Below are 27,930 nucleotides of genomic sequence, written 5' to 3' on the forward strand. Positions count from 1 at the left end.
CTTCATGGCTTTTCCGACCTATTTTTAGGAGTCACAAGCTCGGACGCGTTTCTAACCCCATCACCCTACTCAATCCTCTTTTCACCAGCTGAAAATCGACCTACAGCTACAGGGGTCTAAGCAACGAAAGATGGAGAGAGAGAGTTTTGGCTTCTAATACGTGATTCAATGTCACGTGAAACTTTGGCCGCATTCCAGGTATTCCCATTTTCCTCTCCTAGGTGAGACTATACCATTGATGGTTTGTAACTTGGAAACGGGGTATAAGGTAATATAAAAGTTTTCGGGGAATTTGAAATATAACCATAGTGGAATGTACTGACGTATTGAAAAAAAAGAGGGGGCGCAAAAGATATTTAAACCCCAAGGGGTTAAGCAAAAAAAAAATCAATAAGTTTTTAAAGTCTACAAACATAGGAATAGGTTTGTAGAGTGTTTTTGAACATTTTTCAAAACATACAGGGGAAGAGTGAATATAGGGGTTTTAGAATTAATGGTTTTTCTATGAGCGCCTGTAGAAATGTTTTACCCGCAGCACTCCGGTGTTCAGGGAAAAGCTCGCATTTAGGGGCTACCCATAAATATAAATTAATGTATTTTCATATTATGCGGAGAAACAAATGGGGCAAAACTATGGTTAGAAATTAATCTTCTACCCTCAAAGTTTATGTTATTTTCAATAAAAAGCAAAAAAATATATAATCTTTCAGCTACAGGTATAATAATATTCCTTATCAACTTATTTTTAACCCATAGCAATTTTAATAAAGTTTAGTAAATTCCTACCAATTTAATTTAAATTAATTTTCCTGAAAGACATTCCAGTGTACATTGCGAACAAATCCGGAGGACTTAAAATCCAATTTGGTTCAATCACCACAAGGAAGCATTTACCTTGAAATACCTTTACATCAACGTTTATGGCAATCGACCACTCTAAAAATAAACACACCTGAATGGAAATACGGCGTGATATTGATGAATCTATTTAAATAAATATACGTCGGCAACGGCAAAAAGCCGGCAATTGCCGTTTCTTCCTTTAAAAAAATATAAGCAAAACCGAAGCAGTTGCTAGGCGACGCATAGTATATACTGTAAATCATCGAAAATGCCAAGGACGTTGAAGGATGAAAATCAAAACATTCTTTGAAAAGCTAACTAATTAGATTCTTAATATACCATAACAAACCCCAATGAATAAAAAAAACTGGAAACACAAATTTACGTGTGTGGGAAGCGAGACATATTGCCTTCCATAGCGGTTATACACAATTTCCGAAAATATTGTCAGCTAATTAAATTATTTTAATATTGTTAGGTACCGCAATATTATCAGGTTTTCCTAATATTTTTAGGTAAAAATTAGTAAATATTAGCGTTATTTGTTAAAGTATATTATTTTTTATAAATCGACTCTTCACATTTTTAATAGTAAACCTATTTTAAAACGTATTTATTGTAAGCGCAACGTTGTAAAATTTTTACCCACAAAACTGAGTCCAATTCCCAGACTTAAAGTCAAAAACCTTAAACATACCATGTCCACTTTGGCCTATTATAGATTTTCCCAACCTTTACAAGTTTCCACGGATCTGTTGGTAACCCCGCTTCACCTTGCGAATAAAACCTTTCTGTTAATCAAACTGGGTTTCTGGCAACTTTCCAACCTCTCGTACGGTTCCAATCCCATCCTGTAATGACGGGTTACCGGAGACAACGCGTCGCGTGGTGGAGGACAAGAGTCTACAGAAAGGAAGTTAAAGTACAGAGGGGAAAACCTTCAGCTGAAACAACTCAAAACACTACACATCACGGAAGTGAGCGAGAGAGAGAGAGAGAGAGAGAGGAGTAAGAAAAAAAATCTTCCCACTATACCCTATTACGGAAATCCACTCTTGTTGGTTTCCTAGACCCCTACAGGGGGTAATTTCAACTTAAGCTTAAACTGAAATAGAATGTGGGGGATTACGTTACCTAAATAGGAGCACGTTAGGTTAATCTGTGGTAAAATCTCAGGTTGAAAAATACTTCAACGGATGCTAGGTCGACGGAAGAAGGGCTATCACGTGGAGGCGACGGCAAAAATCTTTGCCCTCACGAGACGCGAAAAGGGCTGTTATCAGTTAACCTAAAAGTCGACCATAACCCAAAGGCGGGGGATTACGTTATTTTTAAGGTCAGTGAAAAATAATGCCGTTTACCTTCCCACATGGTAAAAATTGGCGGTGAAAATTTTCAGGGGATGATTAGAAGTAAATATTGATCATTTCACGTGCAGTATTCAATGACCTTAACGGCATCCGTTAAGGTGGGATAAAAACTACAGCTAGGGTCCTTGCCCCGAGATTATGATGAATGGCTTCGTCCACGTAGAAGAGTAAGTAAACGTACAACAAAAACCTTCTCCCACATAAGATCTTTCCTCTCATCTCCCCTACTGTTTTTCTCTATCCATTCGCGGAGTCCGGTTTAATAAGAATAAAGCCTACGATACTGCTTTTTTTAACCATGTTTCCTATATATATATATATATATCATTAATTCACTTAGTATTCAAGCATGAAAAATAGACGCGTCTGGACTCTAGTAGTGGTAATGACGTCATGCTAGACTAATTCAAACAACACCAAAAAAAAAAGAAGAACTTGGGGAAAAGAAGGGCATCCGAAAGTACAGAGAGAGAGGTAGGTAGTTGTGTATGTGTATGGCCCTCATCCTTCAGCGTCATTTTGTGTATCTTATAACAACGGGGTCGGGGTGAGAACCCATGGCAATATTGACGTATAATACTGTATATTTCGTCGTAAGGTTGAAACATTTCAGAGTAACTGTAAACCATTGTTAAAGGCTACGAAGAAGTCTTACGAACTCCGTTTAAAATATATGGGATTTAGGTTTAGGCTACGGTATGAAGTCATGGTGAAATCTTTTAGAAGAAAAACGACTTCAAAGTATTAGGAAGGCTTATTTTTAGGGGGGTCTGCACTCCATACCTTTATAAAAGCAGTTCGCTACCCATACATAACTTGGGACTTATCTTTTTCTTTCCTCAACCATAATTTGCAAGGGAAAACTTCACAGTCACCGTCCATCCATTATACAAACCCTTCTCCCCTCCCTTCTTATATTGTCCAAAAACGTACGAACGATACAATACAGTTAAAGGCGCAATCAACCAGTAAATCGCGTATACACCTTTATAACAATATTATTACATTCATTTCGATGGACAAAAAGTCGAGAAAATGGAAAACTGTCCAAACTTTTAAGTCAATATATTAAAGGCGTACGTTATGGTTTGGGGGGCTTTAGGTATTTACCCTAATCCCTGCCTACAACGTCATTGCGTCAATTTCAACGAACATAATGGAATAACGGACTCGGACGAAGGGGAAAGAAAGGAGAAGGTGCGAAAAAATGCTTAAAAATCGGTAGAGAGAAAAAAATAATAAAATTGGATAAAGCCGTGGTGCGGGTCCACGCGAGATTGAACCTTAGAAGAAGAAGAAGAGACTTAAGCCTCGGTCCTAAAGGAAGTTAAAGCGCTACTCCACTTTTACTGGAACCCGGTCCTCCTACTCCGGAAATACAAAAATATTTTCTTCCGAGGAGTGTGTGTGTGAAAAAAAAGTATGAATTTTCATCCCCCTCCCCATTTTTCAAGTCCTTGAGAGAGAGAGAAAGAGGAAAAAAGTAGGGAAAACGCAGCACCGTTACAAAAAATGCATCGATTTCTCGTTAGGCCAGTTAAGTTAAGGTTACTGGAGCTTTTTTCTTTCGGTTTTCTTAACACCGCCGCGAGAGATATAACGTCTTTTGATTTCAGTGTGCCCTGAAATATTTGGGGAAGTAATGGTTTGTGTGGCCAATGGATTAGAGGGAAATTGTACGGAGTATGTATCTCTTAAGTAATTACTTATGCCGTCATTTGCATTTCGTTAATTTTTAAACGGAATAAAATCTATTTCCCGACATACTGATTTATAATCAAGGGTCAAGTTCAAACCGTTTCACCTAGGAAGCTGAAATTTTGCATGGACATTACCCTACAGTATTAGATACTCCCTCCAAAATAATTTTTTATTCCGCGGCCATTTTGAAAAATGGTGGCCGTAAATGTAAACAAAACCTTAGTTTTTAACGTAGTAACGTCCGTATATACCTTTCATATGACTACGTTAATATTAGGTTCGATATATTATATCCTACAGATGGATGGGTTCTTTTTCCTGAACTATAGAGTAATCAACAAGTAATTAAACTTACTTTTTGTAGAACGGATTCGCTGAGCTTCTCCCGGTTGATGATTTTAACGGCGACTTTCTTGCCGGTTACGCAATGAAGACCCAACTTCACCAAACCTGTAATAAAAGAAATTTAAAATGATTTAATCACATTTCAAAATAACGGCAAATATAGGAATAAAACATCCCAAATAATAATCTACACAGTTTAAGAAACGCATCGCCGTCGTGTAATACTTTGAGAAAGACGCGAGGGGTGAATCAATTTATTCCAGGTCTGACGTCATGTTTCTTACCCCTTTTCTTCGTCTCTTTCTCCCATCATATTCCCTATTTCTTAAGATGCCTAAGGCGACTTAAAGTCTGCTAGACATAAAAAAGAGGGGACCCTTGTGAGAAAAATTCTCCAATTTCGTCCGAGGACGTTTCTGCATGCGCTATACAAAAGATTAAAAAACGTCTACAGTACATCCAAAAGAGACATTCTTTAAATTTCGAGAAGAAAGAAAGTCCCGGAGGCTGCCTTAAACATATTCAATCTCGTTTTTAATTAAAAAAAGAAAAGAAATCATATCTGATTCAAAACCTGGATGGATATACTAAAGGAGTTTCTTTGAAAAGGGGGTCAGGAAGTAAGTCTCAAATATCGTCTTTGTGTAGGGCTAATTAGAAATTTAAAAATTAATATTACCATAAATTTATAAGATATGTTGCCATAGGTACGACACTACCTATACTTCGTAATGCTAGAGACTTACATCTCGAGCTAGTTCGAGAACGACAAGCGAGAATTTAATAGACTACATTTGGTTAATTTTGCAGGACTTCCCATTTAGTCTGTACTAAGCCTTTGACAGCGCCTCACCAGGCGTCGCTTTACAAGAATCTATGGCCTTCATGACAAGCTCCAGCTTGTAATCAGTGACAAACTTACGGAACATAATATATCAACTTTTGATATTACTTCAATTTGCACTGAGTCAGTATTTAGGTGGTAAAGTAAAAATATTAACTACAAATACGTGACTTGTAATTCAATAATAATAATTATTTTACATAGGTACACAACAAAACTAATGGATTTCTTTTGTAAACAAAAATAATCGCGCGCCAATCGGAATATGTTTATACGGGAATTTTTCCCTTTCATTGTATAAATATTGAACCAAAGTTGCTATGACAACTCGTGTTATATAACGCTCATTGGTCAAAATTATCCCTCAAATTAAGGTAAATTTACGAAAAGTACAGATACGTAATAGTTAAACCCACTAGAGGTAATAAATAATAATAAGGAATCAAGATGAATATATTCAATTTACCCACGAATATTTAACTGGGTAATGGAGCAAAAGACCAATAGTTCCCAGGAGTAATTTTGTAATTAAATCACGCTACGTTATGGTAATTACAGTTTTTAATTACTTAAAGTGTATAGCTTAGGAACAGATTGGTTTGCATCAATATCTTAAACCTCTATTTTATCAGTTGAATCCATTTTCAACCAGAATATTCACGACCAAACTTAAACCAACTCATGTTAGATGAAATAATATGAAAAAGGGTATAGTTTTCAAAAGGATTATTTTGGAGAGCAAAACTCTTGGAGTGTGTTGACAAGGAAGAATGAAGTCAAGGAAAGGAAAAAGAGTTATCAACTTGTCCCGTCATTGAGAGAGTAAAGCAAAATAGAAATAGATAAACTCGCTTGCTACCTTGCATGTTCTATAAGGGATCGATGACTAAGTTTTCCTTTTTTCCGACTATATATGGTTTCGCCAAGGGACTGACAGACATAGTGGTGTTCCCAGGATTTCCCCAAACTCCCAATATTTAATTATCACACGCAGTTCCTCTTTGACTAAAGTATGGTGGTTCGCTTCACGGATGACTTGAGCGAGAGAGAGAGAGTATTATTGCCAGATTTATCGTTATAATAGATGAACTGTCGGAGATTAACGACGAAATTCAAAATGAACGGGGTAGAAAAAACACGTCTAAAATTTTCGAAGCTTTTAATTAATTTTATACCTTGCGATACTTGTAGATATACAGTTTAGACCAAATTCTAAAACTTGAATGTAGGCCTAGACCAAAATTCGGGGGGATGTTCTTTGGGAAATCGATTTTGAGTCCAAAATGTAACTTCTATCTCCATTTTTCCGTCCGGGTCACTGTTTTCGAGTTCTAATTTGGCGAGTGTTTTAGGGATGATCCCTTAATTAAATTAGAAATCATTGTCTTTCAGTTTCTAAATTAAATTTAAGGGGTCATCCGTAAAATACTCCAATCCAATCTTAACTTGAAAACAGTGTACCTTGAGACAAAATGTAATAGAAGTTACATTTTCAACTCAAAATTCATTTCTCAAAAAAACATCTCCATTAATTTATGACAGACTTATAAATCAGAAACACCCTGTATATAACAGGGACATGTTGAAAACGTAATTCTCAACCGTCGAAGTTTCCTTTTTCATTTTGTCTTTTGAAAAGATGACCCCTAAAGTAGTTCGAACATTTCTCCACTCAAAGTTTATCGGTTTACAAATTTTGAGACGCAAAAGTGTTGTTTGTGGAGTCGGAAGTTTAGATAGGCAACAAAAGAGGAAGTATAGAGGGGAAGAAGAAAGAAAGAAGAGTTCTCGTCGTCGCATTCTCTATCTGTCCATTGGGACTCCCCTGATACGGTACATCCTTCTTTTGTCTGGAGCTAACCCCTTTCCTCCCCCCACCCCATCCCCAACCTCCAATAGCTTCTCTTTTCCTTCTAGGTCTTAGAACAATGAAAGATCTCGCACCACATTCCATACTCTCGAGCGGTAAGACTAAACGAAAATCAAATCGAGGAAAGATCAGCGAGAAAGCCTCGGTTAAAAGGTCTTCATCCGTGAAAATTTCCCAAATTTTTCCGTATCTGAAAAGATGGCATATATATGTATAGCCCCCCCCTAATTAACTAACAATCAGAAATCAGAGAGCGTATGTTTATTTTTCGCGTTTTTAATCAAGGAATTCTTTACGATCGCGGTCAGGATGTTTACCTTTTCGATAATTAGGCTTAGGAAAACGTCAGGACAAAGCTTTTAACGACATATTAATTAAGTAGAAATTTAGCTTAAGGTACGCAACTCATATTAAAAGCTTATTGTAATGCTAGGGATTTACAGCTCAGGAACGACAAGCGAGAATTGAAGTCCTACACTCAGTGGTTAATTTTGCAGGACTTCCATCTTACTATTTAGTCTGTACTAAGCCTTTGACATGCAGCGCCTCACCAGGCCTCCCTCGCTTTATACCTCGAATCTATGACCTACGCCACTTCATGACAAGCTCCAGTTTGTAACCAGTGACAAACTTATGGCACATATCTCATGAACATCGCTGATATGGTATCTTTACCTTCGTGTCTTCAAATGTGTTTAATAGAGTGTTAACATTAATACGTGCTATGAAACTAAGGTAAGTCGAGGAGGACTATAAAAAGAGGGTGACATTATTTATGCACGACCCCTTATCATTGTAAAGATTATTAGAGGTTTCCATCAGGTTTTACTACAAGGCAACCCCTGTCTTTCAAAACAAAATAATTTACTCAAAACAGGGCCAGAAAAAAACCCCTATACTTACAAGTGTGGAGGATGATATTGGAAATAAACATAAAACCGTATAGCTAGCAGCTAGGGTCATACCATAAATTTCAGAGGTTATTTGTAGAATCAAGGGCAACGATTTCATACACTCCCAGTAAGATTACATAAAATTCCCGTTATATAGTCCGCTCCTAGACTAGAATATATCCCAGGTAACTAAGGGTATATTGCCTCCAAGACAAGACAATATAACGTTCGCGTTGGAGATAAGCGTAGCTGCTGCGAAGGAGCCGAGATTAACGGTCCAATGCGGGGAACCGAGAAGCTAGAACTCACGCTAGACTATATGGAATACAAAGTGTAAGCCCCCACCCCTCTTCCCAAGATGATACTTTAACCGACCTTATCGACCCAAACCTTTTGCCATACAGCTTTCTACCTTTATTTATAGGTAGTAATGAACCTCGGTCTACACGAGATGGAGAAGCTTCTTCGAAAGAGTCCATCTAAGCTGATAGGTAAATGGGGTGGGTATACGCTGGGTTATTATTCAAGGTCGCTGGCACGGATAGCACGTGCGATAAGGATGTTGGCGTGCGCCCTCAAAACTTGGTTCAACTCATTTATCCCGGTTTTCTCGCGCACAACCGCTCCTTTTAATCCCTTCCGAAAAGAGACGACGTCACGAGTATCGATCCGCGTGACGTAAAAAGGTAGGAACCTTTAATCAACGCAAGACCGTGCAGGGGGTGGTGGAAGGTTTGGTTCTAGTTCACGGATGCGAGCCGTGCACCCACTACCACCACGAGCTCGGCTTTAAGAAGAATTTTCCTCTCTCTCTCAAGTACAGTTCCCGCGCGTTGCGTTTCCCTCCAAAACAGAAATCGATACGGGGGTAGGGCGCAATCGATGTGACACAAGCTAAGCGCCAAAAAAAAAAAAAAAGCCGCGAAAATGCAACCAGCCACGCGAAACCAACCGTCGGCCAGTTGTTGTTCTCAAAAGGGAGGAGGTAAAAAATTTTATACAACTTTTTAACGGGCATCGATGGAGAATAATCCGAAATTGCTTATTTATTTTTTCCCTGTTGATTTTTCTCGCAGGATGAATTTTAAATAATAAAATCCAATGGGAATACTAAGCTAGATCTCTTCACACGCAAGAAAAGATAAGCGTACGTTGTAACTTTGTACGAAACTAGAGATTAGACTGTTTCTTTTATTTTTATTCAGCCAGAGGTCAATGATCCCAATACTCCTTTTTAGGAAAGTAACCAGATGGTCAAATACGATTAGTTCCATCCGGAGCATTACATAACATCACTTGGATTTTTGTATACGTATCCGGAGATTATCGAGTCTACCAAAGGAACGGTAAAACCAAAACCAACATTTATTAGCTACGGCAAAAAACTATCAAACGTGACATTCTTCTAAATAGAGTGAAGCCAGGGTTGCAATTTGAACTTCAGGAAGCCTAAATCTTAATTTAGGCTAAGCCTTTTCCCACCTCATTTTCAGGCAATTTTTAAGAGCATTTCTAGAGATTCTTAAAAGTAACCGCACATATTTTTTCCCCTCTCTCTCTCTCAAAGTAGAAAAGATCATTAGATAAAATTTGAATGGAATTTTACCCGACATAAAAGACGGTAATCAACTATCCAGACCTCTTCTTTTTTTACACAAACGCGTTTTACCATCCCCTTGAGCGAAGCCTAACTAACTTGTTTCAAAGCAGCGCGAGGTATTAAGAATGAAGCGCGGATGACCAAAAATAGAACAAGCAGTAGCTGTAAGAGCAAACTGATGAGGAAGGATCATCATGCTACAGCTAGGGTCACTCTCTCTCCAAGGCCAAAAGAACCTCCGTTCATCGGGAGGATGGATAGGAGAAGTGAAAGCGACACCGCCAGGAGCAATGAGGCTCGAAGAAGGAGAAAGAAGCCATCATCAGAGTTAGGCTTAGGATATAGAGACGAAAGATGAGGGAGAAGGGGAGCAAACATCGGAATAGATGGAAATATTTGGAAAAGAAAAAGAAAAAAAAAATGTTGAAGAAGAAGAGACGCCAATTCAAGATGATCAGAATATCCTTTCATCAGTTTTTCCTGGAGACAGCAGGTGGCATGAAACCAGGACTGGGAAAGTCGCCGCCGCCGCCGTACAGACTTACAAGGGACGCTGCAATCCCATGGAATAATTCCACAGAAGAATTTGATTCGAAAGAATTGTATACAGGGTGATTGTAAAAGCTCTTTCAGAAATTAAAGGCAATGTTTTTTTGGGCGATTTTGACCAGAAAATGTATTTCTACGACATTTTGCTCTAACACCCACCGTTTTAAGTTACGATTACAGTGTTTAACGGATGACCCCTTAGTTAAATTAGTATCGTTTTTCAGTTTCCTACTTAAATTTGAAGGGGTCATCCCTAAAATCATAACTTGCATACGGTGGTCCTAGAAGTTACATTTTCGACTCGAAATCGTCCAAAGAACACACACACCCCAATAAAATTCTAGAATCACCCTGTACATTATACGGCTTGAACTGGCTGGAATCGCGTTTCATTAGATCGAAGCAACGGTGCCCTGTCCATTCAACACTTGTCTCGGGGTGTTGAGTTTTACGTCTGAGACGAACTATGGGGTTGACATACCACTCGTCTTCTTATTTAGCAATAAGGATACGCTAGACGACGGGTAAACTAAGCGGGGCCCGAGGAGGAGGGCTAAAATGACAATGGAATCGGTAGATAAGGAGGGAAGGGGGAAATAGAACATGTATTGCACTTGGAGGCAGATTTTCTTGACCGTCATTCATGGCGCCTCAATGGATTACCCGGACCCCTCTCTATCTCTGTTTCTGTTTTTACTTAAAGTACACAGCACTGTGTAAAAATTTGGTATAATATAAGAGTAACGAGGGATGGAAAAATACAGTATTTGAAAACAAAACTGTAAATCACCGTTACATTTTTTTTTCTAAATTTTGAAATACGGTAATTGAACCAAGGGACCATCATTGTCAATGTGTCAATGTGAAGACGCATCACTAACGTAAAAGAAAAACATTCAGTATATATTAAATCTAATCAGTGTGAAACTTTTGATTAATATATCGGTCAAATACTACATCGTTCTATCTTTTATCAATTAATTTTAAAAGTAAATTTAAAACCTACGACACTGATTTCCGTTTTCAACCTTTTTCCCATCAAATCCCAACAATCAACAAATATTTAGCGATTAAATTAGAAAAAAAGAATCGACTTTAAGAGTTGGAAAGGCTCAATGGTATTAGAAAGTGTTTCAAAAGTCAACAACTCCTTTTCCGTCGAATTTAATTCGGCTTTTCGTACATACACAGTAGCTAAAAATAAATTCCAATGTAAAAGACGCTGACTGAGCCGCTACGAACATTAGTAAATTAATTGGAAGTTATAAAAGCATTCGAAGAGGTATCTTAAGATGGGAATGACTTCAGAAAAAGGGTTTGGATGTAGTACGATTGAGGTTTTCGGATTGTTATTTGCTAACAACTTCATTTTAACCTACTTTTGATCAACTCAAGTCTTCTCATTCTCAATATATATATCCTGTAACACCACTTTCTCGAACAGAACAAAAGAGAACGCGAAAGAGATCTTGTCGAAAACCATGGCAACGAACGAGGTCAAAACTACAATAGACGGAAGATGCTGGATAGAAGAATGGGATTCCAAAATAAATAGAGAAGAGAGAGAGAGAGAGAAAGAGGGAGGGAAAATTCAGATTCGAAGGAGGTTTTGGCGGGAAAAGATCTTGGATGTACCATTTCGCTGCTATACAGCTTTATACTTTTAACAATACGAGAAAACCTCTCGCGTACGCCTCTCCCCCTTCCCTCCCTAAACCTTCCCGGGGTTTCCATTCCAAAGTGTCATTTAAAGTCTAATTAATTTGGCTGACGACAACACCTAAGCCTTGGTCACGAAAAAGAAAGAAAAAAAAGGGCGCGGGAAAGTATAGCTTCTCCTCGCTCGAGCGAGCCCTCCTGATATTATCCCTGGCCCTGTTTCGCCTTTCACATACGCAGTTCCTTATCGCTAGAGGTTGTCTAATCGAAAAAGGAACACAATTCTCATTCCGAGAGAGAGAGAGAGACGAAAAGAGAACCTTTGTTTCGCCGCACAAGCTCAAACGTCAAGTCTTACCAAACAATTTATAAAGAGAGTCCGTCAAAGAGCGAACAGAAAGAGAAATATCTTATGTCAAATCTCTAAATGAGAACTCTCGGAAATACGCGCAATATTAATCGTTATATAATGGGTATTCAACTAAACGTCAAATAAAATTACAGGTAGGCGAAATGGAAAATTCCATTTAATTCCAGAAGATCCAGAAGATAAGCAATTAACACCATAGGGGAGAGGAAGGTCACCTTCTTGGGTTATTTCTATCGCGCCAAAAAGCACCGCTAGAGGCAGCGCAAGGGCGGCCTACCGCCTATCTATTGGTTTCTCTGCAAGGATTGTCTAAATGCTGCCAATAAATATTGGTAATCGAAGCTCTAAATAATACCAATTGAACTGTGCACCGCTTTCTTTAAACAGATATAAAAATAAACGAGCGACAAAAGCCCCACTGTTTTTTAAGAAAAAGTGATATTGTACAGCTCGCTTTTTACGAAACAACCATCTTGTTTGTCACAGACAGTAAAAGATAAGAAAAGGTGGAAGGTATAATGCGGGAATCTTAAATGATCTGCGGAAGAAAAAGTAAAAAAGGGGTTGGGGAAAGAGGCAAAAGAGGAGGGGATATGTGTAGGGGTTACATCCTCTTTTTCTCAGAGGATGTATTGTATAAGATGGAGGTTCCATCATCACACCCTCACAACCCATCCCCATAACATCATCCTTTCCCCTTAAAGAGGATAGATAAAAAATAATAGGAGAAGCGTGTTTCTTCTTCCTATTTCAGATGTAGGGAGCAAAGTGAACCCTAACTCTACCACGATATCTAACAGGCATTAGAAGACCATCACTTGCGGTGAAACATTTTGTAAAATCTTTCAGTTCATAAAATTTTATTATTGGAGAAAAATTATATTATATGCCCCTAAATGTTTGCTTCTCCCTGAACACCGGAGTGCTGCGGGTTAAACATTTCTACAGGGGCTGATAGAAATAGCATTAGGTTTAAAACCCCTAAATTGTCACTTTCCTGGCAAACTCCTTTTTCTTGCCGCGTCTTTCAAATTACGAATTTCTAGCGAAACAATAGAGACATTTAGAGAAAAGAAAGGCTAACGTTTCTGACCCTCTTTTTCTTCTTTCTTAAAACAAGGTAAAGACTCGGTTGTAAAAAGTAGGGAGGAAATTTGTACCACGGTGTTGGTATTTATTTTTCCCTACAGTTTCTACGAAACGTGTTTAAGATAACCGGTACCTTATTAATATTTAAAATTGTAACTATGTGTGAAAGGGGGGAATTTTTTAGACTAAATTTTATCGCAGATGATTAAAGCTTTCCCCCAATGATTTTTTTAAACGTGAGACGAAAGGGCTAAGAGTTAAAACTACCCATTTTAGCTCTACACTTTCTCACGCGGCGCAAAGGTTGGTGGCAACGCGAGAATGTTAAGTAATTGGAAGAATTGACGGTATAGTGGGCCAAAACGATCCTTTGCTTGGTCTGGACGTGACACGATTATAATCCATCCTTTCGTACAGCGCACAGGCCCACTTATTCTAGGGGAAAAGGCGGGAAAGTGCTTCTACGTTTTCGGCGAGCGCGAGTGTGGATGGTCCCTAGTCCTCAGGGAATATATCTTTAATGTAAACCGGTCCTTTCAGTGAATGAGTTTTCCACACCTCACCTTCAGGGGGGTCTCCTTGTTTTGGACTTTCAACTCAAGGACAGGAAATAAAACAAAATAAAGGAAGATTTTTAACTCCTCGTATAAATTTTGACGCACTATAAACTTAGATATAAAGATATATATTGTCATCGCTTTAAACTAAACAACAAAACGGTCCTTATTTTAAAAGGTAAATAAATATTTTCGGTAAATTTCTTAATAAAACGTTGAGAAAATAGCTCCTTAATCATGCCAGGTATGATAAATTGAAATAGACTTTTGCCTTTATGTAAAGAAATAAAAAAATTGGTTGGGAAAAATTACTCGAAACTGAAGTACAGTAATTTGCATATTCAAGCACTATTATGGTCAGAATAATCAGAATAACAACGGAGAGAGTGGAGTGATAAAGACAACGATAAATTTCCCGATTGAGATGGGAAGTTTATTGACCGGGAAAACCTCGGAAAGAAGAAAAAAAATTCGCGTAACGTTTTCTTTTTTCTTTAACAAAATACATAGGTTTTCGTATCGGGGCTAAAACGAGCTAAAGTGAGGTTTCAAATCAGGGGCAGCTAAAAATGGTTTTTGGGGATCGAACCTCCAGATAAAAACCACCCCCTATTTTCATCTAAAAGAGATAAGGAAGGAAGGAAGGAAGGAGCAAAACCAAGCAACTCTCGAAAATATTCCCAAACCAGACGTTTATATCCATTATTTTCTAGCTGCCCCCCCTCCCCTTCGGATAATACCTGCATTGAAGAACCTGGTCCTTATTATTCTAATGCGTTCTAGAAGAAGTAAATTAACTCGACGTTGTCATAGGCACGCGAATGAAAATTGCTCAAACCTGAATTAAAATATAGGCTAGCAAAGATGAACCTTTGTGTAAATTGTCAATGAAAAATCAGTGGAAAAGTAATTATAGACTATGCTTCTCCTGTGGAAGCAATGAAATGGCCTATTTGGCAACTTTATATTTATCTACTTTACGTTCTTGTTAAAAACTAGCTTTAGCTGCGCGTTGGAGTCAGGGACAAAGCAAAGAGAATGTATGGGGAAAAAACCATTAAAAGTGGCTTATTTTGCTAGAGGAAAAACCATACAATATATACAAAGAAAAAAAATCCAAAAATACATTTTTCAACAGCGTGTCGGCCACTATTTGGTCATAGACGATGGAAAGAGAGAGAGAGAGAGAGAGAGAGAGAGAGAGAGAGAGAGAGAGAGAGAGAGAGAGAGAGAGAATAGAGAAAGATTAGGAGGAGGCTTGGGAGTTTAAACATCCATCTCATTTCGAAACTCCGGTGTATTTAAACATATCAACAACAGTTGAGTATATACATTTACTTCTAAAAATCACATGATTTAAAACTGCAAACCTTAAAAGGTTAAAACAACCGCCAAGGAAACCCTATTTCAGTGCCTCATGAAGTTTAGCTCATCCCACCTATAGTTTACACGTTGAGAAAATGGCTACGCAATAATTCCTGTTACCTGTATACATTCCTAATAGAAATTATTGGAACAGCTTTAAAACAAGAATCCATTCCACTCTTAAAGGTTGCAAAAGAAATAAAACCCAAACGGTTTAAGTTTTAAGTTCCCGTCGTTGAATATCCGATTTGAAATGGATTTTATAGGAAGAGGGTTTTTTATTTTCGGTTGGGAAGGAATTGGAATCAATAGATATCGGATTCTTTATCGATTGCGAGGTTCTCTTCCCTCCTACTCTAGGCTTGAAAATAGCAGCTTCGTTTCCCGGCCTACCTAAGATGCGATGCGTCTCGCGAGGAAGCCAGCCATAAGAGGTAGTGTTGGGCGGAAGAAAAAGCTATATTTTTTCCAGACTAAAACAGATGTGACTATCTAAGACAGCTATACATAGATAGAGTAATAGAAGGAGCGGTGGGAAAAGGAAAAAACCTTCCTCTTATACATCATACAAGGGGGAGAAAAGCTCCAATAACTGTCCAGTCTCGTATTCGTCCATCATACGGAATAAACAAAGAGTTTGGGAATATCCCATTTTATACAGTTATCATAAGATATGTTCCATAAGTATGACACTAATTATACAAGTTCGTAATGCCAGAGAGTTGCTTACAGCTCGAGCTAGTTCGAGGGAGAACGAGAAGCGAGAATTGATTAACTACACTCGATGGTTAATTTTGCAGGACTTCCATCTAGGTCCTATTTAGTCTAAACTAAGCCTTTGATAACGTCTCACCAGGCGGAAATCTAGGACCTACTTCAATTACTTCAGGACAAGTTCCAGTTTGTAACCAGTGACAAACTTACGGAACATATCTTATGAACTTATGAGTTATTTATGAAAGGTCTGTTAGAAATTACGGATACTGGACTTAACTTAAGTAAAACTAAAAAAAAATCATACCTCACGTTTGGAAACTACCTTCTTTAAAGTATTTCTATATTTATCTCGGTAAATACCATTCCTTTTGTAATTAATTAAGAATGGGGCTCCCCATGCAGTAATGAAAATGAAGTACAATAATAATTAAGGACTGAATTCAGCTACCCCTTCACCGCGTGCACAGAGCTCGGGCTAGAAGCAACATCATTCTGAACTCTGTTGATGATTCCCTTTTCCTGAATATGCACCATGATGGAAGGACATTATGGTCATAATGGCATGGTATGGGGCTTATTTTATAATATAGAAAATTCCATTCATGGTGATTGCGTTCGAGCCATCTAGCCTAGCACACGGTTAAATTTGTAAATATACAGAAGAGAGAATGCACAGTGAGGTAGGGAGGATTTTAATCAATTTAAAGCTTGGATCGAAGAATTTCAAATATCCACGATTAAGGGATAGTTTAAAAAAATCAAATGATTTAAATTTAATTATATTGAAGATAAATAATAATATGTTTATTGATTTGTTTAAAAGAATTTCATTTAAAAAAAGCACTGGTGTATTGCGGGTTAAACATTTCTACAGGGGCTCGTAGGAATAGCATTAGTTTGTTTCAGCCTAAATGGTAGCTTTCCCTCTAAACCCAAGCATATTCGGAAAAATTTTAAAATAGTTTTAACTAGTAAAATTCACGCGCTTTACCACTGATATTTATACTGAAAATAAATGGTTATATATGAAATTTAATATCAATAGCGAGGAAAGGCTTAGCATCCTGTATATTTGTTATATTTACTTGTCCATTTGCTCTTAAATAAATCGTAACCCCAATTTTTCGTAGCCAGGATTATGGTAAAATCACTGGATGAAAAATATCGAGTTTTAATGGGCAGGTGAATCTCGCAACAATCAATTCACTCGTGTGGAAACTTTACAAATTGGGGGAAAACCAAGAGAAAAAGGAGTGAGTGAGAGAGAGAGAGAGAGAGAAATGCCCCAGAGAGTAGAAAAGCTAGAAGATCTAATTTCGCCCATTATGAACTGGTGCCCCTATAGCTTAAGCCTCGGCTATAGTTAGAAAAGAGGTTGGGATTAGTTACCATAGCAACGATTCCTTCCAGACGCGGCCAAGCTAAGCTCCAAATGATTCTAATTACGTTCGTGGTTGGTTATCCCCAAGAGGTTAACAACTTTCGGAAAATTGCGTACTTCTATTATAGTGATTACGTAATTGTATAGAGGTAAATCTCGAGGCAAAGACAACAGGTTATACGGTAGAGCGAAGAGCCCCTTGGTTACTCCTTATCCCCCCCTCCGCTCCTCAATCTTCTATCAAGTACAAGCTATAAGACTAGGTCCAAGAGATGGCTACATCTCAACAAGCACCGGTCGACTAGTAGTGTTTAGCACTTTATTAATACATACGCACTCAATAAATTGAAGATGGTTTTGATAGACAAGGCTTAGCAGAGTCTCGAGTCTTCTCTTAACTTCGTAAGCTCGATCGTAATTAAAATGGATATAAAGCCACGATAAGTCTTTCTTTACTAACCATAATAAGTTCAAAAACGCGGTTTAAATGCGGGTTTTAGAGAATACGAAAGAGTTAAGATATTCAATTTATTCAACAACTGTTGAATAAACCCAATTGAGATTAAAATAGAGCCCAAATATTCAACAGGAAATTGAGTAATAATATTTGACTTATTTAGTACGAAAATCTTAATACCTCGTGCTATGGTTGATGGAAGACAAAGAAATTGGTACCGTCGGAAACAGCTAGGATAATTTTATTTATACATAGTTTTCAGACTAGGAGGATTCATACCATTTACACAAGGAGGCCTGGATTTGACTCCACCAGGGAGTCTAGCATCCTTGTGTAAATAGTATGAATTCTCCTAGTCTGAAAACTATGCATTGTACTAAAAAAATCCCCTCAGCGTTTAAATTTTTAGTGTTCTGAAGTTATAAACCTCTTTTGACCCCTGGTCTCTCACGAACCAAAAAACAAAAAAAAAAGGAAATCCAAATAGGATACATATTGAAATAGACGTGCTTAATCAACCCATTCCAGTCAGATCCCGTGTATTACGCTAGAACAGATTCTGACAAAGTCGTAGGCATAAAAATTGAGCAAAAGGAATAAGGACAGGCACCCGGTGAAATAAGGTTCCTAACCCTTAGGGGTGAATAGGTCAGGGTGATCTCCCCTCTATATCCAATAATGGGATGTTGATCCCTCAAATTGCGGAATTTCTACCGCAGAACCACGACGCGCGCGCGGTCCTTATTTGGCCTACCATTGACTAAAAAAAAAAAGATTCAACGGGAGGAAATAGAGTCATCCCACTGAATATTAGACTAGAGGAGGAATGGGACGGGTACCGCAGGCACGTTCCCGCCAAACTATATAAGGTCGGGGTATAAAAATCCCTCTATCACCCCAAATCAGACACTCCTCGTTGCCTTTTACAACTGAGGAGCGCGCCCCCCTTCTCTCTCTCTCTCTCTCTCTCTCTCTCTCTCTCTCTCTCTCTCTCTCTCTCTCTCTCTCTCTCTCTCTCTCATCCCTCCACAGTCACCTCAAACTCGCATGTTCCCTAAAGACGGACCATACACTAAACAGAAGAGAGTGCATTCCAAAATGGTGGGCGTAAGGTTAAATCATAGCCTAACAAACGCTTATGTTCAGTTTTGAAGCTGCAAAGTAAAAACAGAGCCTGAGGAGACGATAATTTTTAAACAATTAATAAGATATTAATTAATCTTTGCAACGTCTCTTGTCAAATATTAGAGTTTTCCATTGCTTGCAAATATTAGAGTTTTCCATTGAAATATTCAATAACTTCGTTATAGACGGTGTTCCAATAAGGTTGGTATGACTGAAGAACAATGGGATGGTCCTCTTGGAAATGAATTTTGAGTCGAAAATGTAACTTTCTTATCTATGACCGATTTTGCCCCCAAGAGCCACCGTTTAAAATTACGATTACATTGTTTTAGGGATGACCCCTTAATTAAATTAACATTGCTTTTCAATTAAGCTTAATTAAGAAATTAAAACTGAAAATCACGTGTGTGTGATCATGTTCATGTTTCTCACGCCAAACTTGGAAATATCTTTCTTCTCGAGAACTAGTCACGTTTTATAATCAATCCCTTGAACTACGTCACTTCATAAACACGTGACATAATCTCCTCCCTCGCCTATTACGGGAGGTTATTCTCCCCAGAAAGCTTAAATCCCGTACTTTATCTACATCCCAAGTAGGCCTACTACAGGTTTTATATCCACCTTATCATAATAATAAAAATAAGTGTACTATCCTATCGGACAAACCATTCCACAGGGGGGTTCATTTCGATATTTAGCGAGAGGCACCCTTATTTTATCCGCAGTTAATAGGCGTATAGTCATTTCACGGAAAGAACCAGTCTGACAATGATAGTCTACTATATAGTGGCGGGAGAAAAATAGAGGGGTCAGACACGCGTCAAAATGAAGCTCGTATACAAAATTTCTGATCACAATTAGGACACATCTCCGTGCAAGTTAACGTTGTGATAGGCCCAAATCTAACGATACTATACATTGGTTAATGATGCGCAGGTCGAGGTATATTTAAATCTACGTATAATTACGTGTAATTGCTATTGAAATACAGGTGAAGCCCACGGGAGATTTTGTCAAATGTCATACTCCACGTGTAAAAGCTCCCGTATTTTTGGCGGTCTGGTCAACTAGTAGTGACAGACGTTGATGGGGATGACCAATTCAGTGGACCTAATCCCTCCATATAACGGCTACTATCGCTATAACTATACCTAACTATTAAATAGGAAGGGAGAAGAAGATAGGGCGACACCACGAGGCGCGTGGCGGGTCATAGTTTAGTCTATTTCTCTTTCTGGCTCCTGAGCATCTCCTCCTCTAAATATAGGTCTATTACCGCCGCCCTCTTACCTAAATTATGGCCTACTATAGAATAGGATCATCAAAACAGACGCTGCCACGAACACTAAAATACTGATCGGACTTAGGCTTAGCGAATGTAACCGGATTTCCCAATAGTACGATTTAATACGATTTGAAATTATTGACAAGTGCATGGAGGAACCAGCGGGAAGTCTAATTCCGTTTTATTCCCTTGGTATCTAGAAGTGTCCTAAAATGATTAAAAATTGACCTAATTGTGAATATAAAACTAAAAATAGGCACTAAAAGGGCTAGAGAAATTTTCTCCATCCGTTTATTAACTTTAACCGCGCTTCAGTGTTGCCAGTAAGTTGTTATTAGAGCATGCAGGTTTGGAACTGAATGATAATAACTGAATCTAACAGAATTCTACAAGCTTTTCAAGCTGTTGTAGATAGAGGTTTAACTGCGCCCATAGTCAAAAATAACTCGTAACACTTGTTTGCACAGTATCTATATTTAACTTCGATATATTTTGGCCGATTATAGGTTTTGTGTGAAAAATAGTAGAGCAGCTCTCTGGTGGCCCTGTATAATCTGTCCCTAAGAAATCTTCTAAAAGGGTTAAAATAAAATTTACTGAATACTTTTCAGTGAGATAAATATATGCGTACTTTATAAAGAAATAGAATAAATTGCCAGAGATATTTTCTCAAAAGGCACAGAAGAAAAAAAAAACAGCAAACTGAGATAAAAAGGAAAGAAAAAATAAACCTCCTTCCAGCACCTCCTATCAAAAGTTTATTTTCTAAGCGTGCATGGCAAAGGCTAAACTCCCGCGCCTGTCTAGTTGCTTTCCCTCTAAAATTGCGTTTTCTAGATTCTACTCTTCCACCCTTTCACTCCTAGTTTCGAAAACAATCGGGTAAAGCCGACCCCCTTCCCCCCGTAAGGTTTGGATACTCCGTAAACCCCTTTTCAAACTTTCTTTTTTTTTAAGTACTTTCTGATTAAATTTTTAAATTTACGAAAAAAAAAGGTGAAAGAACACTTCTTTCCCATCTCAGTCAGTATTTTCCTATTTGAAAATCCCTAAAGAGTAACTAGTTTTAACTTTACAGTGAATTTTCCCGATTTTTAAGCTTAAAAATTGGTGGAAATCGTTGTATAGTTTATTTATTTGTGGAATAAAAAAGGTTTTGGAAGCGTTGCTTGGTTTTATAAGATTAGAAGTTGATAATATGAAGTTTGAAACGACGATAAAAGGATCTTTACTATATTCCGGAATATATAAAATTAAAAGATGAAGGGAGAGAAAATTTGCTAACATTTACGACTACAGCGTCTTTCTCTTAAATCGAAAAAGGGGATGATTTTTCTTTTCTCCGAGCGATGATAGAAAGGATGAAAAAGGAGAAACCGGCGGAAGAAATGCTACGTCGTCAAATAGTTTTAGTAGAAGAAAAAGCCTTGAACTAAAGGGCCGCAATCCGAAAAATAAATCCACTTCATAACTCATTTTTATTCCCACTGTGTTACGCGACGTTTCATCAAAATACGACGAGGGGTTAGCTGAACTTTGCTCCCAAGAACAGAAAAGGTTCAATAAAAATAGAGTTGGTGATCGAAGTGGTTTAAAAATGATTTTCAGTAAAGGGTCGCGTACCACCAAGTTCAATTATTGACAGGAAGATCGTTAATGAGGTCATTTATAGGACACTTAAGACATTTCATTGGTTTTTTAACACTTTGGAGAAATAATTATGTCTTTTCTAAAGATCTAAGCCTAATTTGTTTTTGATCTCATTTAGCAGTTAGGGTTTGTACCATTTACGAACAAACAAGATTAGGCGATGCATTTCATAAATTACCCAAGTGTCATTTCAGCGGTCAATTCGCGAATGGGCTTTTATACGTCTAAAAACTGTCGAGTAGGGTTTTCTGAGAGATTTGACTTTTGCCAAGGCTTACTAAGCATACATCTTGGATGAACAAGGTATTATGTTGTTTCAGAGTCAAAAATATACGTCACATTCGCACCCCCAACTACGCTAATTGCGTAGATAATTTTACAATATACTTTTCAATGATAGAATTGGCCTACAAACCCCTAAAAACCATAATCACGATTTTCAGCGCATCTATGCCAATTTCAAGGGGGACTCAGGGGGTGCAAAAACTAAAAGGACAAGGCTTAGAATAGTGGGTAAAGTACTCACCAGTTTGACCTTTCCCGAGAGTACGTTCCAACCTATACGGTCCAACATATTGGTAGACGTGAGGTTCGGGTTTTTCCATCTTGGCATTGTTTTAATTATCACTAAATTATAATTAGTTTCGCGATTATTCCAAGGCGCCGACACAACCGACACTCCGCCATTGATTACGGCCGCGAATGTGGACGATCGATTCTCTACGCTCTAGCGAAAAACCCCTGAGATGCTCGCAACTCAGTCAGTACCGTTCGCGCGGGAGCCAATCCTCTCTTCCCTTTCCACCCGCCTTAATCGCGACGCTAGATGGAGGAGGAGTTTCAACGGACCACGTGATACGCAACTTTTTCAAAACTTGCCTATTTTAACGACGCCAGTGCTATCATCTATGAATTAAATTAATACGGAGGCAATTCGAAATTTCGAATTACTTTTGAAATTAAACGTAGTAAAATATAGCGAAAATCTTTCATTCAAAATATCCAAAAACTTATTTTTCCTTTCATTTTAATCAAAAATACTTACAAAAATATTATATTTGTAATTTTGTTTGCAAATGTTTTTGCTTGTTTGTTTGTTCTATTCATTTTTTTATTACACCGAAATGTTCAAAGTTAAAAATAAAAAAAAAAATTGATAAGTACACGAGTTAAAGTATATAGGTGTATATGAAATATTATATTAAATATATTTGGTCACTTAATAGATTAAAAATGACTGTGAATATAACAAGATTTCACTTTCGTTAGAAACTAATCAACCTGGAAGGATGGAAATATTAATAAATATTTTTTAAAAACGGAGACAGTCAAAAACAAAAAAAAATAAATAAATAACGGGTAAAAAAGGCGATAAAACGATGAAAAATCATAACTTATAAAACAAAAAAAAAAAAAAAACATACAGTATAGAACGAGTACCGTAACATTGCATATGATATTGGCTGGTTTTTGTTGATTTGACGACCCTTGATTAAGTACAATGTTTTGTAAAAAACACAGGTGTTTTGAGCATTAAAAATTATCACAACTTTTAAGTATTTTCAGTATTTTTGATAAAATTATCAATACACGGAGCCAGTTTGATTAAATATACTTAAGATAACGTACAAAAACACGAATAAAAAACACATTTACATTTTGCAATAAAATTGTACAATAAATTAGAGCTAAATACGTTAGCGTAATGTAAAAAAAAAAAAAAATTGTACTCCATAAACAAAACTTTCACTGAGAGGAATGTTGGAAAACTGATTCGTAAGGCAAAGTATGATCAGTTCCTTGATAATGAAATGGGTTGTTTAAAATTGAGCCACTATTCTGTAAAGATACACGTTTTTAACAGTGTTATTCGCCATTTCTCTATCGATGTGATTAACATAAAACTAAGGACTCGTTTTTACCTCAATGAGACCAGAATTTGAATTAGGAAAACCATGTCCAAGATAGAATGAACTCGGGTTATTCATTTGTCTAAAATAAGGGTTTTGGTTTTGCCTATTCAATGTGAGCGGAGTTAACATTGTAAAATCAATGTAGGAGGGTTTGGGAGGCGGGTGAACATAATTATTTTCCCTGTGACATTGAGCTTCAAAACTAACTCCGTTTTTTTCATTTGGCAAGTCGCCATTCCCATAAGGAATCATTCCAAATTGTAATTGGTGATTATAGTCATTTGGTCTGGGGGGATATTGGCTGGGAAACCTCGTAAAACTATCGCCTAATCCTATAAATTTACTCGTTAACGAGTTGAACCATTTATCATTTGATTTAAAAACTGGGGTGCTTCTTTCATTTGTTGTGTAACCTTCATCCGATTCTGAATCAGTGATAGATTCAAACTGGTCAGTATTGAGTGAAGTCTTAGCCGGAGAAAGGGGTTCTTCTTTGACATTTTCTACATCTATCAAGGATTCCGAGTCAGTTTGTGAGCTAAAGATTGGTACGTCTTTAGTCTGAACACTTTCCAAGGCATTTAACTTCTGTGGAACAACTCCTTCACTTATATTTTCCATTTTGTGATTATTATTTTGCGTAACACTTTCATCCTGAGAGTTATTATCGCAAAATAATTTCCTCTCAGCATCAGTGTCGAACAATGAAGAAAATCTCTTTCTAGGGGGAACATTATTCTTCCCCCATTGTTGGAGAAAATTTGTTTCATCAGAAACTTCGCTCTTTAACAAAGGTTTTATCTCATGCGAAGTTGCGTATTCTTTAATTGTAGTTGCAAAGACACTCGTAGGAGTCTCTGTCTCTTCCTTATCTCTTACGTTTGGCAAGAACATTCCCTCATTACTTTGTAAACTGTGCCTTCTACTTTTCCTTCGTTTTAGTTTTTTCTTTTCTCTTTTAACTTGTTCCAAAATTCGAACTTTATTTCCTTTGTAATACAATCTTGGACTAAGTCTCGATAAAGTGACCTGGCAAGGTTTAATTTCGGGAAATTTTGGCTTCCCATTTAATGATTCCAAATCATCATCATCATCATCATCATCGGAACAGTCACTTCCAAAGGCTGAACTGTCCTCACTGTCAGAGAACTGTGTCCTGGAGTGTGACTTTGTTTTAATTGGACGAGAAACTTCAAAGATCCCACTATCGGGAGAGTCTGTTTTGTAATCCATGATTCTAGAATTTGAACAATTATATCTGGGGAAAACCAAGGTAGCTGCGGCGCAAGGAAATATATCAGTGATGTCATTGTTAAATTCTCCATTTGCGTTTTCATTCATTTTGGAAGCTGAGCTATCTTTAATGACAGTTTCCAATTTCTCGGGAGTTGATAAGCCACTTTGAGTTTTGCTATAAAGTCTATGAAGAACATCAGCTGGATGGCTTTGAGTTGTTGATATTTTTAAGTCAGGGAATGCGTTATAAATGGGGGAATTGCTGTGGGAACTGAATGTATCATCGTCAAAACTAGCAGCATCCTGTTTTGTTAAACAAAAGATTAACAATTTAATACGGAACCAAATAGAGCTTTGAAGGTAATTTTTTCTTTACTTTTATGGCTCTTTCAGCAGCTTGGGCTAACATTTCTAAAGCTTTCATGCCAGCTGGTTTCTTCTTCTTCTTTCTGCGTCTATTAACGGGCAATCTTGAAGCTGGTACTGGCTTTGACAAAGAGGTATTTATTTTTCGAGGTGATGGTTGTTCAGTTATGTTATTTTCTATAATATTTTGATTTAAATAGCTTTTCTTTATGCATATATTAATTGGCGGATTTGAATCTAAAATTATGATCACTTCAAGTGTTAAAACTAAGTTGAAGGAAGGATTTAGCGTGTTCACAAATCTCACCATCTTGAACATTATCTTTCTTTATTTCAAATGAAGATGATTTTCCGCCAACTTTAATAGTTGTTGGGGGGACTACTCTTGTCTGTGGTTTTTCAGTTTGCTTTATAGTAATTTTTATGGCACCATCGACAGTTTTTCTACTGCAAACATAGAGTTTGGGCTTTTCCGCGCTTCTCAGTTCTCCGTTAGTAGAATCTTGGAGAGTTTTAAGTTTTGTACGTTTGGCAAAATGGTTCTTCATAGATTTGGTAAAGACTCTCCAAATACTGTACGCCATATTAGTGTAAGCTACAAAAACAAATCTAGTTATAATATCTATTTAAACAAAGATTATTTTAAGAAATAATAAACCTTAACTTCAACTAACTAAAAGCTCGCAAATTAATACTAACCATTTCCAACTCCATTAAAAACCTCACAATTATTAACCATCTTCCTAAAATCTTTTTCAAATTGCTTCCGGCTTTTGTAAACCCTCTGGAGTATTTTCAACTCCATCGTAGAAATGTCCATTGGCTCCTTAAACAGTAACACCAAAGATTTTTAAAGCTAACAAGTACGGATGCTTCAACCATTCTTCAACTAACCTTGATAATGTTAAAATATCCCGGAGCAAAATCTTCTTCAACAGGATTAAGAAAAGGTCCAGAATCATCGTGAGACTTGACAGTATTTAATACTAAAAGGGTATGAACCGTATTACAACTTTTCTTTTTAATTAATAAAGATAATAATAATAATAATACCATTTATCATTGAAATGTACATTTCTTCTAGTTCATCTTTGGCATTGCTACAAATTAAAGGCAAAAATTTAATTGAAAGATTTTTTTTGTTTTAAATTAACAGATATCAGAATGAAAAAGAAGTGATTTCTATAGTTCTAGCTTCAAACACTTACAAAGAATAGCAATAATGGTCCTCTGATTAGGAAAAATTTAGCCAATGAGGAAAAGAAAGAGTAGAGAAGAACAGAAAAGAAGATGCATCCCAGGAAAACATTAAACATTTTACAAAAGTTTTGTTTCCTCTCACACATTGAGCAAATCAATTAAACATCAAAACATAGTTACCTTCTACATTTCTTCTCATTGCTAAGTGATATTATTGGCAATTCAGACTGTGACCCATTGATGGAGTTTCCAAGATCTTTGGGAACCATGTTATTCTTTAAAGGAACCTTTAATTTTTTCCTTGCCATTTCTTTAAGATCTTCACATTTGTGTAAGGCTATATTTGTGGAAAATTTCACAATCATAACTAAGAACTCAGTTATAATCTACACTGGCTCAAAAGGAACTCATTTCCTTTAAATTAACTAGATAGTTAAAAATTACACCATAACGTACCATGTAATAATTACTTCGAAAAACCTAAGGTAAGAATTAACTTTGCATCATTTCCATGGGGGTGGGAGGAGTAGGAAACAAAAGACAATAGTTCACTGAAGCCTTGGCACCGAACGTTTCATGGAAGACGTCAAAATCACCATAAAAACAGATGAAATATACCTTAGTTAAGTTGCGGTGCGCGATTCCGATTAAATTTAATCAACTTCATATTTAAGGATACTTTAAAAGCCTTAAATTAAATCAGAAAATCATTCTCGTTCCAACCCCAGCGTCAGAGCTTCCGACTCCACTCTGACGCAAGTGACAAATATCACGTACACAGAGCTGAACATCAGTATATATTTTTAGGTGCTTGTTGAGCATAATTTCGTCAATTTTTTAGTATTTAAGTATATAATATCGATAAAGTAGCTAGTAATGTTTTCAGATTTTGTTTATTTTTTAGAGAATTAAACAATTTTAATTATTGCTTCATTCGTGTATCACGTTAAGAACGCTTATGTTCTAGGCTGATACAGAAATGCACTGTCAAAACCAGGCTGGGAAATAAGGATATTTTTTAAACTAGTCCTTGGGACCAGTGACCCCTCTAGTCCCCGAAATAATTAACTGGTCTCCGGACTGGTCCCAGCCTTTGTTCTCCAATAGATTTGCAATTAATGAACTGGTCCCGAGGACCAGTAACCCCCACTTTTTGAATTAAAAAACTAGTCCAAGCAATTAATAAACTGGTTTTGGACCAGAGGAAGTGTGCTATTTCCCAGCCTGGTCAAAACCATCACGGAACCATTCAGTTGAGAAAATTACGACTAGAGTGGTCCCAAATCCCAATTAACTATATCATGCGCTTGTGGCGCCATCCCGATGCAACCAAGGGAACTAAAAGAAAATGCGGGAAGACCGGAAGACCCAATTAACTATATCACGCGCTTGTGGCGCCATCCCGGTGCAGCCAAGGCAACTAAAAGAAAAGGCGGGAAATTTGAAAATACATGTATTTATACATTTCTTATCTAGGCTTTGAGATGGCGACACCATCGCGTAAAAAACTTGGAAATTGTCCGTCCGTCCCAATATTTTCAA

At 37.2% G+C, this 27,930-nt stretch overlaps 2 protein-coding genes and 2 long non-coding RNA genes across 13 annotated transcripts in view; 2 read left to right on the forward strand and 2 right to left on the reverse strand.

Moving 5' to 3' along the window:
* Window positions 1-22,505, reverse strand: part of LOC149717677 (serine/threonine-protein kinase BRSK2-like) — a 45,849-nt gene extending 23,344 nt beyond the window's left edge. For 4 of the 10 annotated variants that reach the window (XM_089840526.1, XM_089840520.1, XM_089840521.1 and 1 more), the window contains exons 1-2: window positions 22,200-22,502; window positions 4,270-4,364 (exon numbers count right to left, since the gene is read on the reverse strand). In XM_089840526.1, the coding sequence (XP_089696652.1) occupies window positions 4,270-4,364; window positions 22,200-22,278 (174 nt within the window). In that variant the 5' untranslated portion in view covers window positions 22,279-22,502. Of the gene's footprint in view, window positions 1-4,269; window positions 4,365-22,199 lie in introns of all 10 variants that reach the window. The other 6 variants (XM_089840524.1, XM_089840522.1, XM_089840517.1 and 3 more) reach the window with 3 other exon arrangements.
* LOC149717678 (uncharacterized) lies at window positions 4,285-5,220 on the forward strand. The gene is made up of 3 exons (XR_016367319.1): window positions 4,285-4,522; window positions 4,590-4,879; window positions 5,070-5,220. It is a non-coding gene; the product is annotated as an uncharacterized LOC149717678 (long non-coding RNA).
* On the forward strand, window positions 21,782-22,806 carry LOC149717679 (uncharacterized). Its single transcript, XR_016367321.1, has 2 exons — window positions 21,782-21,976; window positions 22,117-22,806. It is a non-coding gene; the product is annotated as an uncharacterized LOC149717679 (long non-coding RNA).
* Window positions 22,684-27,355, reverse strand: LOC149717680 (uncharacterized). The gene is made up of 9 exons (XM_089840516.1): window positions 26,845-27,355; window positions 26,569-26,725; window positions 26,242-26,288; window positions 26,083-26,174; window positions 25,888-26,014; window positions 25,496-25,783; window positions 25,199-25,425; window positions 23,596-25,125; window positions 22,684-23,512 (listed from the first exon to the last, which is right to left on the reverse strand). Exons 2-9 carry the CDS (start codon window positions 26,694-26,696, stop codon window positions 23,420-23,422), a joined length of 2,532 nt encoding a protein of 843 aa, XP_089696642.1. The 5' UTR covers window positions 26,697-26,725; window positions 26,845-27,355; the 3' UTR covers window positions 22,684-23,419.
* Window positions 27,356-27,930: the final 575 nt, after the last annotated feature.

The sequence above is a fragment of the Phalangium opilio genome, unplaced genomic scaffold (assembly GCF_054372755.1).
Source record: "Phalangium opilio isolate 3A_F unplaced genomic scaffold, DU_Popi_V2 ptg000003l_1, whole genome shotgun sequence".
NCBI lineage: Eukaryota > Metazoa > Arthropoda > Arachnida > Opiliones > Phalangiidae > Phalangium > Phalangium opilio.

Excerpts from the sequence above, each read along its gene's own strand:
- LOC149717680 (XM_089840516.1), bottom strand. The coding sequence starts at position 26,696 with ATGGCAAGGAAAAAATTAAAGGTTCCTTTAAAGAATAACATGGTTCCC. Across the intron at positions 25,426-25,495 it reads GAAAGATAATGTTCAAGATG|ATTCAAATCCGCCAATTAAT; the intron begins GTGAGATTTGTG and ends TCATAATTTTAG. Across the intron at positions 25,126-25,198 it reads CTGCTGAAAGAGCCATAAAA|GATGCTGCTAGTTTTGACGA; the intron begins GTAAAGAAAAAA and ends TTAACAAAACAG.